At 39.9% G+C, this 15235-nt stretch overlaps 1 protein-coding gene across 1 annotated transcript; it reads left to right on the top strand.

Moving 5' to 3' along the window:
* Nucleotides 1–362: 362 nt before the first annotated feature.
* THOC3 (THO complex subunit 3) lies at nt 363–10047 on the top strand. Its single transcript, XM_061188492.1, has 6 exons — nt 363–684; nt 1484–1640; nt 3051–3255; nt 6671–6832; nt 6952–7052; nt 9506–10047. Exons 1-6 carry the CDS (start codon nt 418–420, stop codon nt 9667–9669), a joined length of 1056 nt encoding a protein of 351 aa, XP_061044475.1. The 5' UTR covers nt 363–417; the 3' UTR covers nt 9670–10047.
* The last annotated feature ends 5188 nt before the right edge of the window (nt 10048–15235 follow it).

Raw genomic sequence — 15235 nt, 5'->3', positions numbered from 1 at the left:
CAAGAAATTGAGAGCCTTCAGCTCTAAGAGAGGTGGCTGACAGGTGGGGAGCAACCCTAGAAAAAAGGTGTTTCTGACTGACGGCGAACTGAGGTTTAGAAGAATTGCGTTGGTTTGTTTCTTCGATTAAACAGGGATACAAATATATATACCAAGTAGTAGGTAAGGGGAAAATAAAGACCCTAAAAACCTCCTAACCGTTATTTGTAAAGGAAACTTAAAGTGGAACCATGACAATTTGAAAAGGCAAAGGCGGGTGCGCGCTGCAGGCTGGGACTTGTAGTCCCTTCTGGGTGGTCCACAGTGCGGCTGCCCGGAAGAGCGGGCGCTCTCCCGCGCGCATGCGTGCGGCGGCGGCGGCGGCAGGGCGAACTGCAGCTCCGCAGAGTCAACCCAGCCGGTGTCCGGGAGCTCGGCATGGCGATCCCCGCGGCGTCCATGGGGCCCTCGGCGCTGGGCCAGAGCGGTCCTGGCTCGATGGCTCCCTGGTGCTCAGTGACCAGCGGCCCGACGCGCTACGTGCTCGGGATGCAGGAGCTGTTCCGCGGCCACAGCAAGACGCGCGAGTTCCCGGCGCACAGCGCCAAGGTGCACTCGGTGGCCTGGAGCTGCGACGGGCGTCGCCTGGCCTCGGGGTCCTTCGACAAGACGGCCAGCGTCTTCCTGCTGGAGAAGGACCGGTTGGTGAGCCGCTAGGACCCGGCCCAGGCTAGGGAGAAAGGCTGTGGTAAAGCGAGGTGTGGTGGCAAGGAGAGAACGGGGGTGAGGAGTGTGGAGGTGAGGAGAGGGGAGGAGGGTGAAGGGGTGGGGAGATGAGGGGCGTGTGTGATGCGAGACAGAGGAGTGTGAGGGTGAGGAGGGGGTGAACGGGCTGGGGTGGTAGGGGGTGAAGATGGGGGTGGTGGAGAGGAGGACTGGTGGTTAGGGGAGGTGGCGGTGTGTAGGGAGTGTAGTAGTAAGGAGGTGTGAAGATGAGCGGGGAGTGGCGGTGCGGGGATAGTGAAGACCGGGGGTGAGGAGGATGGATGGATGGGCGGTGAGGAGGGTGGTGGGGGTGTGGGAGAGTGGTAGGAGGAATTGTGTGGTGGTGAGGGGTGGCTAGGGGCAGTGGTGGTGGGCTCACTGTGGTGGTAAGGAGGGCCTCTCTGAAAATGATAGGGCCTCCGTGGCAATGAGCAGGTGGGTTGGGACCCCTTGGTGGCAGAGTAAGGATAGAAAACCAGAAAGAAGGAGGAAGGCCAGGGAGAGCAGAAGAGTAAGGGCATTGATGTGGAACCCATCCTCAGAACAGTTCAGGCTGATTGGGGAGGAAGGGAGGGAGGATATTGGAAAGAGTTTGGGGGAAGAGGCTTGGAAGGACTCGACTCTCTAATTACCCAAACTTTTGTTGGTCACAAGATAGCTCGGTTTAAATAAGGTTAAGAAGTTACATGGGGAGGCAGGTACATATGGGTGAAGTGACATCTGTATTCTGTTCTTTCAGGTCAAAGAAAACAATTATCGGGGACATGGGGATAGTGTGGACCAGCTCTGTTGGCATCCAAGTAATCCTGATCTCTTTGTCACTGCATCTGGAGACAAAACCATTCGCATCTGGGATGTGAGGACTACAAAATGCATTGCCACTGTGAACACTAAAGGTGACTATTCAGAGAGTGGGCAGTAGGAAGATAAGCTACTTATAGTCATTCAGCAAGTATTTTTCAAGTATCTTCTCTGTGCATGACCCTGTAGGTATGGGACATCCTGAGCTGAATAAGACAGTTTCCAGCTCCAAGGATCTTAGGGTTTAGTGCAAGGAGAGAGACATATGTATAAAAAAAAACTAACGTAATATGACGTGGTCATCCTATAACAGAGAGGTCTACAAAGTAGATACCCAGAATGGAAATGCTTAAGTCTGCCTGGGGGAGATAGGGAGGGCCTCACAGAATTTGAGCAAACTCTTAGGGTAGCCATATAGATTTAGTGGTCAGGGTGCATTGGGTGGGCAGCTCTAGCAGGGAACAGCATGTGCAAAGGAATGGAGAATTTGGGAAACTGCTGATAGGCTAGAATGGCTGATCTTGGAATAAATGGCTTTGATGGTCTGGGAGAAAATGACCTGGAAGCTGTGCAGTACATTTACAGTGTTCTTCACCATGTATTACCTTATAAACCTTGAGGCCCTTTATTAAATTTTATTGACTAAGATGTTATTGATTATAAGATGCATCAGTATTTTATGCACCATTAGAAAAGAAAATAAAGTTTTATTTATCATATAGTCATGATATACCGAAAATTTTGAGATGTATCCTCATGCATTCTAAGATACATTATAGGTAATAAAGTGTGAAAAAATATGCATCTTAGAATCAATGAAGTTGATGAAATTTTTAATTGATGTTTTCAATGTGGGCTACTGGACTTTGTTGGCAAGACTTGTACCTGGAGGTGGAATGATGTGGTTTCCCCAACTAGACAACTGGTGATATGTGAGTGATTTGGGTGGTATATGGATGAACATTAAAAACTGATTGTGTATATATTTTAATGCCTACTAGAAAAAAAGAACTAGCCCATAGAATTTATTGCTAAAGTGAAGCTATTTAAGTAAAAATTTTGGGGGGGTCAATTTTAATAAAAATCTTGAATGAAGAAAAGTATAGCTGTTACATGGATAGTACAAAAATTGTGAAAATGGCATGTGAATGACTGGCGTTTGGGAAGTGCTGGTGTAAGAGAGTTAGAGGCTTTGGTGTCAAGTCTGGGTTTAGATCTTGGCTCTGTTACTTCACAGCTTTGACACTTTGGCTCATTTCTTTTCCATTTTTTCATCTAAAATGGGGTTAAAAAGTGTCCCTTAAAGAAACGTGAGAACTAAAAGGGGAAATTTGTAGATGAATGTGCTGGACTCCCAGTTGATCTGTAAGTGGTAGTTCCCTTCTGTTGACGAGGACCTTAGTGAATGAGCTCTGGCGATAGCTCTAGTTTTTCTATGATAACAAAATAAACTTCTGGAGGACTATGGGCTAACAGTATCTTGCTGATTATATGTGGGTTCCCAGGGGAGAACATCAATATCTGCTGGAGTCCCGATGGGCAGACCATTGCTGTAGGCAACAAGGATGATGTGGTGACGTTCATTGATGCCAAGACACACCGTTCCAAAGCGGAGGAGCAGTTCAAGTTTGAGGTCAATGAAATCTCCTGGAACAATGACAATAACATGTTCTTCCTGACAAATGGCAATGGTTGTATCAACATACTCAGGTGAGGGGGTTCTAGCTTAAGGGACTGTCATAGTTTTGCACTGGGTGTTGTGGTGGATACCAAGGTGAATTAGATGTGAGTCTGTCCTGAAGGACCCAAAAGGACTAATACAGTTGACCTTTGAACAACACGGATTTGAACTGCTCAGGTCCACTTATATGTGGACTTTTTCAAGAGTAAATATTACAGTCCTACCTGATCCGGGGTTGGTTGAATCTGGGATGTGGAACCTCGGATACAGAGGAACCGTGGATACGGAGGACCAACTAAGTTATATGTAGATTTTTGACTGTGCAGAGAATTGGCACCCCTAACCTTCTTGTTCAAGGTTCAACTGTAGTAATAAAGAATTCTAACCTCTCTTGAGCACCTTTGAGCTAGGCACCTTATATTTTACTGAGTCCTCAGAGAAATCCTAGGGAGTCGATGGTGTGCTTCCCATTTCACAGATGAGTATCAGGGACTCAGAGTCACTAGTCAGCTGGTGAGCACTAGAACTGGATGCATTTGGAATTACAGCTAATTCGTACCCTTAAAGTCTCCACTTAAATATCACTTCCCCTCCAGGGACGCCGTCTTCACCCCCAAGGTTAGAAGCTTATTTTGTGTACTTCCTGTTGGAAGCATTTCTCATTCTACATTATAATTGCATGTTTACTTCTCTGTATCTTCCATTAGACTGTAAATTCCATGAAGGTAGGGACTGTATTTAACTTGTTTACTGTTGAATCCCTAGTGCCTAGCCCAGTATCTGCTACACAAAATTAGGATCTCAGTGAATATTCTCTAAATGGATGAAACTGTGGAATTGAAATTGAGATCTGTCTGATTCTGTTCTTTCTGTTATCTTGGGTGAGCAATGCAAGGCAGAGTGAAATAGGCTCTGTGTGAGAGGCTGGGAGTTTGCTGTAGAATCCCAAGGAAAGAAACTTATATTGATTGTGGAAGTTGGGGGTTGAAGGAGGCAACTTCTGAGCTTGACCTTGAAAGATTAGTTGGATTTTAAGAATCAGCAAAAGGGAACTGCACAATGGACAAAACAAGTGAGAATGAGCATGCTTTATTTAGAGAGTAGTTGGTAGATCAGGGTTGCTGGGAGTGGTGGCAGATAAGGTGTCTGAAGAGAGACGTCCTGAAACGGGAAGATAAAGTTGAAGTATAATTTGAGACCAGGTTATTTGGGTCTGGAATTCTATGCATAGCAACTTGAACTTCATTCTGTAGGCAGTGTTGTTTTTTTTTTTTTTTAAGCTTTTTTATTAGAAAATAAAACAGATATAGAAAACCACGAAATATAAATGTATAGCTTAATGAACTATTATATGCTTAACTCCGGTGTAACCCCACCAGGTCAAGAAATAGTACTTTGCTGGCCACCTCAGAAGTCTTACCATGGGCTTTGTCCTTCCTAATCAAAACTCCCTCCCCCAAAAACACTGTCTTGATTTTTATAATATTTCTTTGTAGTTTTAGCTACCAAATGTGCATCTCTAGATACCCTAATTTTGCCCACTTAAAAAAGTTTGATATGCCTTTTAAGTCAGCTAAACTACGGAGTCCCTCTCCATCCCTTTCTTTTACTTAGAACTTAGATGTTGAAAAAGCAGGCTGTTAACCTGTGGAGCTTGTCCCAGTCTGGATTTTGCTGATTCCAAATGTTTGCTTATTTGTTGGAATTTAAGAGACATTTCCTCTCATCTGTTTGGTTACCCAGGAATATAGTTCATTTAGAGAAGGCAGGATAAATGCTTGATTCTTTCCCTTTATCATTAGGTAATGAATTAGTGCTCTATCACCTCCAAAGATGATCAGCTAGGGTTTTTTAAATAAAAAAGAATCATTATGGACTCATGGATTTAAGCATGGTAGAAGTGTTTCAGTCTATCGTAATCATTATCCTTATTGAAGCTCAAATTATCTTATTTTTGGCAAATGGGATCCTCTTCAAGTTGGTCCCTGAGTCTTTTTTTTTTTTTTTTAAACTTTGGGTTTGTTTATTTATTTATTTATTTATTTATTTATGGCTGTGTTGGGTCTTCGTTTCTGTGCGAGGGCTTTCTCTAGTTGCGGCAAGTGGGGGCCACTCTTCATCGCGGTGCGCGGGCCTCTCATTATCGCGGCCTCTCTCGTTGCGGAGCACAGGCTCCAGACGCGCAGGCTCAGTAATTGTGGCTCACGGGCCTAGTTGCTCCGCGGCATGTGGGATCTTCCCAGACCAGGGCTCTAACCCGTGTCCCCTGCATTGGCAGGCAGATTCTCAACCACTGCGCCACCACGGAAGCCCTCTTTTTTTCTTTTTTTGACATAGTCCTATTAGTCTTCAGTTTCCTGCTCTCTGGTATGACAAGATATGCCAGGTTCATCTTGTGTTTTTCCTGCCTCAAATCTTTAATCAGAAAATTCTCTGAGAATTCCTGGGTTCTTTTACTAGAATATAATATTGGAGCTAGGAATGTCCATATTGTTGGGTTGACCGTTTCTAGACCTTTCCAGTGGACAGAGCTAAGAAGTATATGTATTGTATATACCTTAAAGATAAAATACTTTGTGAATTCATACTGATAACTTCCAGTTAAAATCTCTTTCCTTCCAAACTGGGTGTTCTGGTTCTCAGAGATGCAGGGGATTATAGAATTTGAATATCCCATGGTTGCTTATTACCTTCATCCCTTGTTACACACACAGATATTTCAGAGTAACAATACTACCACCACCACCACCAATCTGATTGCTTTGAATATGCTTTCCTCATTCTTCCTCCATTAAAAAAAATAGTTAATACTATATATTGTCAGATTATACAGCTATTACATATTATACCTTAAGCATATATAGTTTCTACAGAAACTACATATTTATTGCTCATTACCAGCCTGGTAAGTCTGGTACATCTCTAGTCACTGATTGTCAAAACTCACTTTCCAGTTTTGATTCCTTAGGAAGAGTTCAGGGGAACAAGATTCCCTGAGTTCATACTTATTATAGCTTATATACTTCTAAAACTTTAAGATACTTTATTGTGCTTATTATTTGAACTTTTTATAATTAATAGTTTTGCTAGATATAAAAATTTCAATTCATATATTCTTGCTGGTGTATCTTAAGTATGTTACTCCATTTTCTTTTCGCATAAAGTGTTATTGTCAAAAAGTCTGATGACAATCTAATTTAAAGTCCAGTAATTTTACTACCGTACGTCTTCATGTTGGTTAGTCTGGGTTCATATTCTCAGGTATGTGGTGTTTCAGTATATTGTTTGACATCTTTTTATTTCAGGAAAGTTGTTTTGAAATTCCAGTTTTTGATATTTGTTCTGTTGTCTTACTTTCATTTTCTTCTTTAGTGTCTCCTCTTACCGTCTTAGTACCACAGTCCTCTTCCCCCCAGTTTGATTGCTGTCTGTCTTGTTTCTCAGCTACCCAGAGCTGAAGCCTGTGCAGTCTATCAACGCCCATCCATCCAACTGCATCTGTATCAAGTTTGACCCCATGGGGAAGTACTTTGCTACAGGAAGCGCAGATGCTTTGGTTAGCCTCTGGGATGTAGATGAGTTAGTGTGTGTTCGGTGCTTTTCCAGGTAAGCAACTCTGCCAGTACTTTCCTTGTTGGATAAATTCATTTTATGTCATGTTGGGTGAAACTGGGCCCTCCTCTCACTGGGTTATTTTAATGTCTCCTCTGTCTACTCTTTTATAGGCTGGATTGGCCTGTGAGGACCCTCAGTTTTAGCCATGATGGGAAAATGCTGGCATCGGCATCGGAAGATCATTTCATCGACATTGCTGAAGTAGAGACAGGTAATTACACCCTCACTACCTTAATGAGACTCCTCTGTCTTTCATTTCTGGCCATCAGGACTTCTCCTGTCACGTGTTTTTCATCTCTGCTCATTACTACTTTGCCAGCATTAGCATAAATGGGTATTAGCATAAATGCCAGCATTAGCACAAACTCCTTAAGGCAAGTTTGTTTATTATGACTATTGTAGTCAGGTAATGGAGGGAGCAAAGAGTTAGGAAAGAAGGGGGCAGGTCTGAAAGAGAGTGATTAAAGAAAATATTTTGCGTTTTATTCAGTTTTAATTCTTCCATTATAACAAAATTTTTAAAATACAGAAAGGGAGAAGAATGAATGAATAGATGGATGGATGGATGGATGAATGAATGAATGAATGAATGGTCCCACCATTTAAATACAACCTCTTTTAGCACTGCGGAATATTTCTATCTTTTGCCTGTATGTGGACTTAAAAAATACATATATACATTTTACAATTTAAGAGATTATCAAAATAGATGTGATTTGTTTTAAAAAGCAACAAAACAGAACTTGAAAATAGAAAAATGAGAGGTGAGTATTCATTTTATAAAAGAACTTCTCCAGATTTATTTTTTAACGTAGCTTTATTGTTTTTGGAAATACATGATACTTTATTAAAAGAATTCAAACTATATAGAAAACTTCAAAGAAAGTAAAAAGCTTGACATTCCACGATTTAAAGAGTGCCACTCTTGATAGCATTTTGGTGAGCATTGTCCAGCCATCCAGACATGCAGCTCCTTCATGTCCCCTCGTGTTCATGTGATGCAGGCATGCTCTCCTGCTGCTCCGGGGCCCTCCCTCCTCACCTGCAGGATCTTACAGCTTCTTACATGGCGATGGCTGTTGAGCTCTACTGCTGTTTTTAATGGGGTTTAGAATTCCATTGGCTATACCAGTATATACCTAAGCTTCCCCACTCTTAGATGGCTTCTGGTCTTTACACCATTATAAATGATACTATGATGAGTATCATTTTACTTATGTAGTCATCCTTTTGGGTAAACCATTGAATTGGGATTGCTGAGTCCAAACTGCTCACATCTTGTCAGGAACCAAACTTCCTTACAGGAGGGTTATTGTAGCGTTTACTCTCAGCAGCAACGCATGCATGGAGTTAAAGGCCGAAAGGGAAATGGAAGGGGAGTACCAGCCTCCAACACCATTTTTTATGTCTGTGTGACACAGAAATTTGCTCAGACATGTAGCTATAGATTGCCAGATCCTAGCATTATGAAGAGCGGTTAACTATCCCTGAAATAGATTACTTTAAAAAAAAAAAAACTATATACAAAGCAGAAACAGACTCACAGACATAGAAAACAATCTTATGGTTTACTAAAGGGGAAAGGGAGTGGGGGGAGGGATAAATTAGGAGTACGGGATTAACAGATACAAACTACTCTATGTAAAATAAATAAGCAACAAGGATTCACTGTATACTGCAGGGAACTATATTCAATATCTTGTAATAACCTGTAATGGAAAGTGATCTGAAAAAAAAAGAAAAAAAAAACAAAACCAAATCACTTTGCTGTACATGCTGTACACCTGAAACTAACACAGTATTGTAAATCAACTATACTTCAATAAAAAAATCTTTTTCTTTATACACATACACACACATATGTATATATGCATATGTGTGTGTGTGTGTGTGTGTGTATATATATATATATATATATATAAAAACAGCTTTATTCAAATACAATTCACATACCATATAGTTGACCAGTCTGAAGTGTATAATTCAGTGTATCATGCATTTTTAAATCAGCACCACACTGTGAACATTTTACTACATTAATCTTAACTCTAAGGTTGAAAAAAAGTTAAGCAGGACTAAAAAAAATGGCTTTGGAAAAATTATGTTTAATTTCCACAAGTAGGAAGAAAAAAGTTTTGGAAAAAGAAATCTATTTGCAAGTCATTGTGGTTTAGTAGGAAGATCTGTGGCTTTGGAAACAAGCTGACTTCCTGTGCTGACTCTGCTGTTTCCCTTTTTTTTTTCCCTGCTGCTTCCTTGAGGTGTGACTTAACTGTTCAGTCACCCGTTTCTTTATAAAATGGGGTTTAAAATCATTACTTGCCTTGCTGGATTGTCATTATACTTTATTAAGATAAAGTATAATCCATCTGATTCATAAGGGGTGCTGAACAAACAGCTGCTGTTGCTGTTTTTTCAGGAAGGGTAGAATCGGGTTCAGAGCACAGGCTCTTAAGTCAACTGGCCTGCGTTCACATCCTGCTCTGCCACCCACTGCCTGGTGACCCCTCTGCGCCTCAGTGTTCTCTGCAAAATGGGGTAGTAATTGTACTTATCCTATAGGGTTATTAAGCAGATTAAATGATTTAATGTAGGTAAGTACTTAATGAGTATGGTCTCTTATTATTAATGTATTGATTGGTTTCTCTATATTGATTTTTATAGGAGACAAGCTGTGGGAGGTACAGTGTGAGTCCCCCACCTTCACCGTGGCTTGGCACCCCAAAAGGCCTCTGCTGGCATTTGCCTGTGATGACAAAGATGGCAAATATGACAGCAGTCGGGAAGCTGGAACTGTGAAACTTTTTGGGCTTCCTAATGATTCCTGATAGGAGGACCTGATGTATGGAGAAGGCCCAGGCAGAGGCTTCCATTGTATAGTCAGTTTGGTCTGTTCTCTTGGAGTTGGTGGGCACCTAAAGTATTTATAAATTGGTATAAACTATACAAGTCTTTTGTCAGGCTGCCCATTCCGGTTTCCTTCGTATTTGTTATGGTAGCTGTTCCCGTTCCTTGCCCCCTGCAGGAGGGCTCTGCAGTGATGACACCAGCATACCTTGTCCTGTGGGGACCTCCTGTCTTTCTCCTTTTGGGGATATGGTGGACTTTGTTGGGCTTGCTTCTGCTTGCCACCTCGTTTGAAGGGGTGGGTGAGGAAGGGTGAGATGGGGATGGAGATTTTTTATAATAAAAAAGAAATACATCTGTTGAGAATTGAGCATTTGATAAAACTGACTTTTTAATTATGGGACTTCTAGGACTTTAAAAATGATGGTAACATTATCATTATTATTTTCTTATTTTTTTTTTAAATTTAATTTTATTTATTTTTTTATACAGCAGGTTCTTATTAGTTATCCATTTTATACATATTAGTGTATACATGTCAATCCCAATCTCCAATTCATCACAAGACCACCCCCCGCCACTTTCCCCCCTTGGTGTCCATACGTTTGTTCTCTACATCTGTGTCTCAATTTCTGCCCTGCAAACTGGTTCATCTGTACCATTTTTCTAGGTTCCACATATATGTGTTAATATACGATATTTGTTTTTCTCTTTCTGACTTACTTCACTCTGTATGACAGTCTCTAGATCCATCCAGGTCTCTACATATCACCCAATTTCATTCCTTTTTATGGCTGAGTAATATTCCATTGTATATATGTACCACATCTTCTTTATCCATTCGTCTGTCGATGGGCATTTAGGTTGCTTTCATGTCCTGGCTATTGTAAATAGTGCTGCAATGAACATTGGGGTGCATGTGTCTTTTTGAATTATGGTTTTCTCTGGCTATATGCCCAGTAGTGGGATTACTGGGTTGTATGGTAGTTCTATTTTTAGTTTTTTAAGGAACCTCCATACTGTTCTCCATAGTGGCTGTATCCATTTACATTCCCACCAACAGTGCAAGAGGGTTCCCTTTTCTCCACACCCTCTCCAGCATTTGTTGTTTGTAGATTTTCGGATGATGCCCATTCTAACTGGTGTGAGGTGATACCTCATTGTAGTTTTGATTTGCATTTCTCTAATAAGTAGTGATGTTGAGCAGCTTTTCATGTGCTTCTTGGCCATCTGTATATCTTCTTTGGAGAAATGTCTGTTTAGGTCTTCTGCCCATTTTTGGATTGGGTTGTTTGTTTTTTTAGGATTGAGCTGCATGGGCTGTTTATATGTTTTGGAGATTAATCCTTTGTCCGCTGATTCGTTTGCAAATATTTTCTCCCATCCTGAGGGTTGTCTTTTCATCTTGTTTGTAGTTTCCTTTGCTTTGCAAAAGCTTTTAAGTTTCATTAATCCCATTTGTTTATTTTTGTTTTTATTTCCATTACTCTAGGAGGTGGATCAAAAAAGATCTTGCTGTGATTTTTGTCAAAGAGTGTTCTTCCTATGTTTTCCTCTAAGAGTTTTATAGTGTCCGGTCTTACATTTAGGTCTCGAATCCATTTTGAGTTTATTTTTGTGTATGGTGTTAGGGAGTGTTCTAATTTCATTCTTTTACGTGTAGCTGTCCAGTTTTCCCAGCACCACTTATTGAAGAGACTGTCTTTTCTCCATTGTATATCTTTGCCTCCTTTGTCATAGATTAGTTGACCATAGGTGCGTGGGTTTATCTCTGGGCTTTCTATCCTGTTCCATTGATCTATATTTCTGTTTTTGTGCCAGTACCATATTGCTTTTGATTCCTGTAGCTTTGTAGTATAGTCTGAAGTCAGGGAGTCTGATTCCTCCAGCTCCGTTTTTTTCCCTCAAGACTGCTTTGGCTCTTCGGGGTCTTTTGTGTCTCCATACAGATTTTAAGACTTTTTGTTCTAGTTCTGTAAAAAATGCCATTGGTAATTTGATAGGGATTGCATTGAATCTGTAGATTGCTTTGGGTAGTATAGTCATTTTCACAATATTGATTCTTCCAATCCAAGAACATGGTATATCTCTCCATCTGTTGGTATCATCTTTAATTTCTTTCATCAGTGTCTTATAGTTTTCTGCATACAGGTCTTTTGTCTCCCTAGGTAGGTTTATTCCTAGGTATTTTATTCTTTTTGTTGCAATGGTGAATGAGAGTGTTTCCTTAATTTCTCTTTCAGAATTTTCATCATTAGTGTACAGGAATGCAAGAGATTTCTGTGCATTAATTTTGTATCCTGCAAATTTACCAAAATCATTGATGAGCTCTAGTAGTTTTCTGGTGGCGTATTTAGGATTCTCTATGTATAGTATCATGTCATCTGCAAGCAGTGACAGTTGTTTTACTTCTTCTTTTCCAGTTTGTATTCCTTTTTTTTTTTGAATTTTATTTTATTTATTTTTTTATACAGCAGGTTCTTATTAGTCATCAATTTTATACACATCCGTGTATGCATGTCAATCCCAATCACCCAATTTATCACACCACCACCCCCACCCCCCCGCAAATTTGTATTCCTTTTATTTGTTTTTCTTCTCTGACTGCCATGGCTAGGACTTCCAAAACTATGTTGAATAATAGTGGTGAGAGTGGACATCCTTGTCATCCTTGTTCCTGATCTTAGAGGAAATGCTTTCAGTTTTTCACCATTGAGAATGATGTTTGCTGTGGGCTTGTCATATATAGCCTTTATTATGTTGAGGTAGGTTCCCTCTATGCCCACTTTCTGGAGAGTTTTTATCATAAATGGGTGTTGAATTTTGTCAAAAGCTTTTTCTGCATCTATTGAGATGATCATATGGTTTTTCTTCTTCAATTTGTTAATATGGTGTATCCCATTGATTGATTTGCGTATATTGAAGAATCCTTGCATCCCTGGGATAATGGTGTATCAAATCCCACTTGATCATGGTGTATGATCCTTTTAATGTGTTGTTGGATTCTGTTTGCTAGTATTTTGTTGAGGATTTTTGCATCTATATTCATCAGTGATATTGGTCTGTAATTTTCTTTTTTTGTAGTATCTTTGTCTGGTTTTGGTATCAGGGTGATGGTGGCCTCAGAATGAGTTTGGGAGTGTTCCTTCCTCTGCAATTTTTGGAAGAGTTTGAGAAGGATGGGTGTTAGCTCTTCTCTAAATGTTTGATAGAATTCACCTGTGAAGCCATCTGGTCCTGGACTTTTGTTTGTTGGAAGATTTTTAATCACAGTTTCAATTTCATTCCTTGTGATTGGTCTGTTCATATTTTCTGTTTCTTCCTGGTTCAGTCTTGGAAGGTTATACCTTTCTAAGAATTTGTCCATTTCTTCCAGGTTGTCCATTTTATTGGCATAGAGTTGCTTGTAGTAGTCTCTTAGGATGCTTTGTATTTCTGCGGTGTCTGTTGTAACTTCTCCTTTTTCATTTCTAATTTTATTGATTTGAGTCCTCTCCCTCTTTTTCTTGATGAGTCTGGCTAATGGATTATCAGTTTTGTTTATCTTCTCAAAGAACCAGCTTTTAGTTTTATTGATCTTTGCTATTGTTTTCTTTGTTTCTATTTCATTTATTTCTGCTCTGATCTTTATGATTTCTTTCCTTCTACTAACTTTGGGCTTTGTTTGTTCTTCGTTCTCTAGTTCTTTTAGGTGTAAAGTTAGATTGTTTATTTGAGGTGTTTGTTGTTTCTTGAGGTAGGATTGTATAGCTATAAACTTCCCTCTTAGAACTGCTTTTGCTGCATCCCATAGGTTTTGGATCATTGTGTTTTCATTGTCATTTGTCTCTAGGTATATTTTGATTTCCTCCTTGATTTCTTCAGTGATCTCTTAGCTATTTAGTAACGTATTGTTTAGCCTCCATGTGTTTGTGTTTTTTATGTTTTTTCCCCGGTAATTGATTTCTAATCTTATAGCGTTGTGGTCAGAAAAGATGCTTGATATGATTTCAATTTTCTTAAATTTACTGAGGCTTGATTTGTGACCCAAGATGTGATGTGTCCTGGAGAATGTTGCGTGCACACTTGAGAAGAAAGTGTAATCTGCTGTTTTTGGGTGGAATGTCCTATAAATATCAATTAAACCTATCTGGTCTGTTGTGTCATTTTAAGGTTGTGTTTCCTTATTAATTTTCATTTTGGATGATCTGTCCATTGGTGTAAGTGAGGTGTTAAAGTTCCCCACTATTACTGTGTTACTGTCGATTTCCTCTTTTATAGCTGTTAGCAGTTGCCTTATGTATTGAGGTGGTCCTATGTTGGGTGCATATATATTTATAATTGTTATATCTTCTTCTTGGATTGATCCCTTGTTCATTATGTAGTGTCTTTCCTTGTCTCTTGTAACATTCTTTATTTTAAAGTCTATTTTATCTGATATGAGTATTGCTACTCCAGCTTTCTTTTTATTTGCATTTGTGTGGAATATCTTTCTCCATCCCCTCACTTTTAGTCTGTATGTGTCCCTAGGTCTCAAGTGGGTCTCTTGTAGACAGCATATAGATGGGTCTTGTTTTTGTATCCATTCAGCGAGCCTGTGTCTTTTGGTTGGAGCATTTAATCCATTCACGTTTAAGGTAATTATCGATACGTATATTCCTATGACCATTTTCTTAGTTGTTTTGAGGTTTTTTTTGTAGGTTCTTTTCTTCTCTTGTGTTTCCCACTTAGAGAAGTTCCTTTAGCATTTGTTGTAGAGCTGGTTTGGTGGTGCTGAATTCTCTAGCTTTTGCTTGTCTGTAAAGCTTTTGATTTCTCCATCGAATCTGAATGAGATCCTTGCCGGGTAGAGTAATCTTGGATGTAGGTTCTTCCCTTTCATCACGTTAATTATGTCTTGCCACTCCCTTCTGACTTGTAGAGTTTCTGCTGAGAAATCAGCTGTTAACCTTATGGGAGTTCCCTTGTATGTTATTTGTCGTTTTTCCCTTGCTGCTTTCAATAATTTTTCTTTGTCTTTAATTTTTGCCAATTTGATTACTATGCATCTCGGCGTGTTTCTCCTTGGGTTTATCCTGTATGGGACTCTCTGCTCTTTCTGGACTTGGGTGGCTATTTCCTTTCCCATGTTAGCAAAGTTTTCGACTATAATCTCTTCAAATATTTTCTCGGATCCTTTATCTCTTCTCCTTCTGGGACCCCTATAATGCGAATGTTGTTGCATTTAATATTGTCCCAGAGGTCTCTTAGGGTGTCTTCATTTCTTTTCATTCTTTTTTCTTTATTCTGTTCCACAGCAGTGAATTCCACCATTCTGTCTTCCAGGTCACTTATCCATTCTTCTGCCTCAGTTATTCTGCTATTGATTCCTTCTAGTATATTTTTCATTTCAGTTATTGTATTGTTCATCTCTGTTTGTTTGTTCTTTAATTCTTCTAGGTCTTTGTTAAACATTTCTGGCATCTTCTCGATCTTTGCCTCCATTCTTTTTCTGAGGTCCTAGATGATAGTGATATCATTATTCTGAGTTCTTTTTCTGGCGGGTTGCCTATCTCCACTTCATTTAGT

This window comes from Eubalaena glacialis, chromosome 4, assembly GCF_028564815.1.
Source record: "Eubalaena glacialis isolate mEubGla1 chromosome 4, mEubGla1.1.hap2.+ XY, whole genome shotgun sequence".
Lineage (NCBI taxonomy): Eukaryota > Metazoa > Chordata > Mammalia > Artiodactyla > Balaenidae > Eubalaena > Eubalaena glacialis.
The sequence above is the reverse complement of the archived record's forward strand: the minus strand, read 5'-3'. Positions and strand labels throughout refer to the sequence as shown.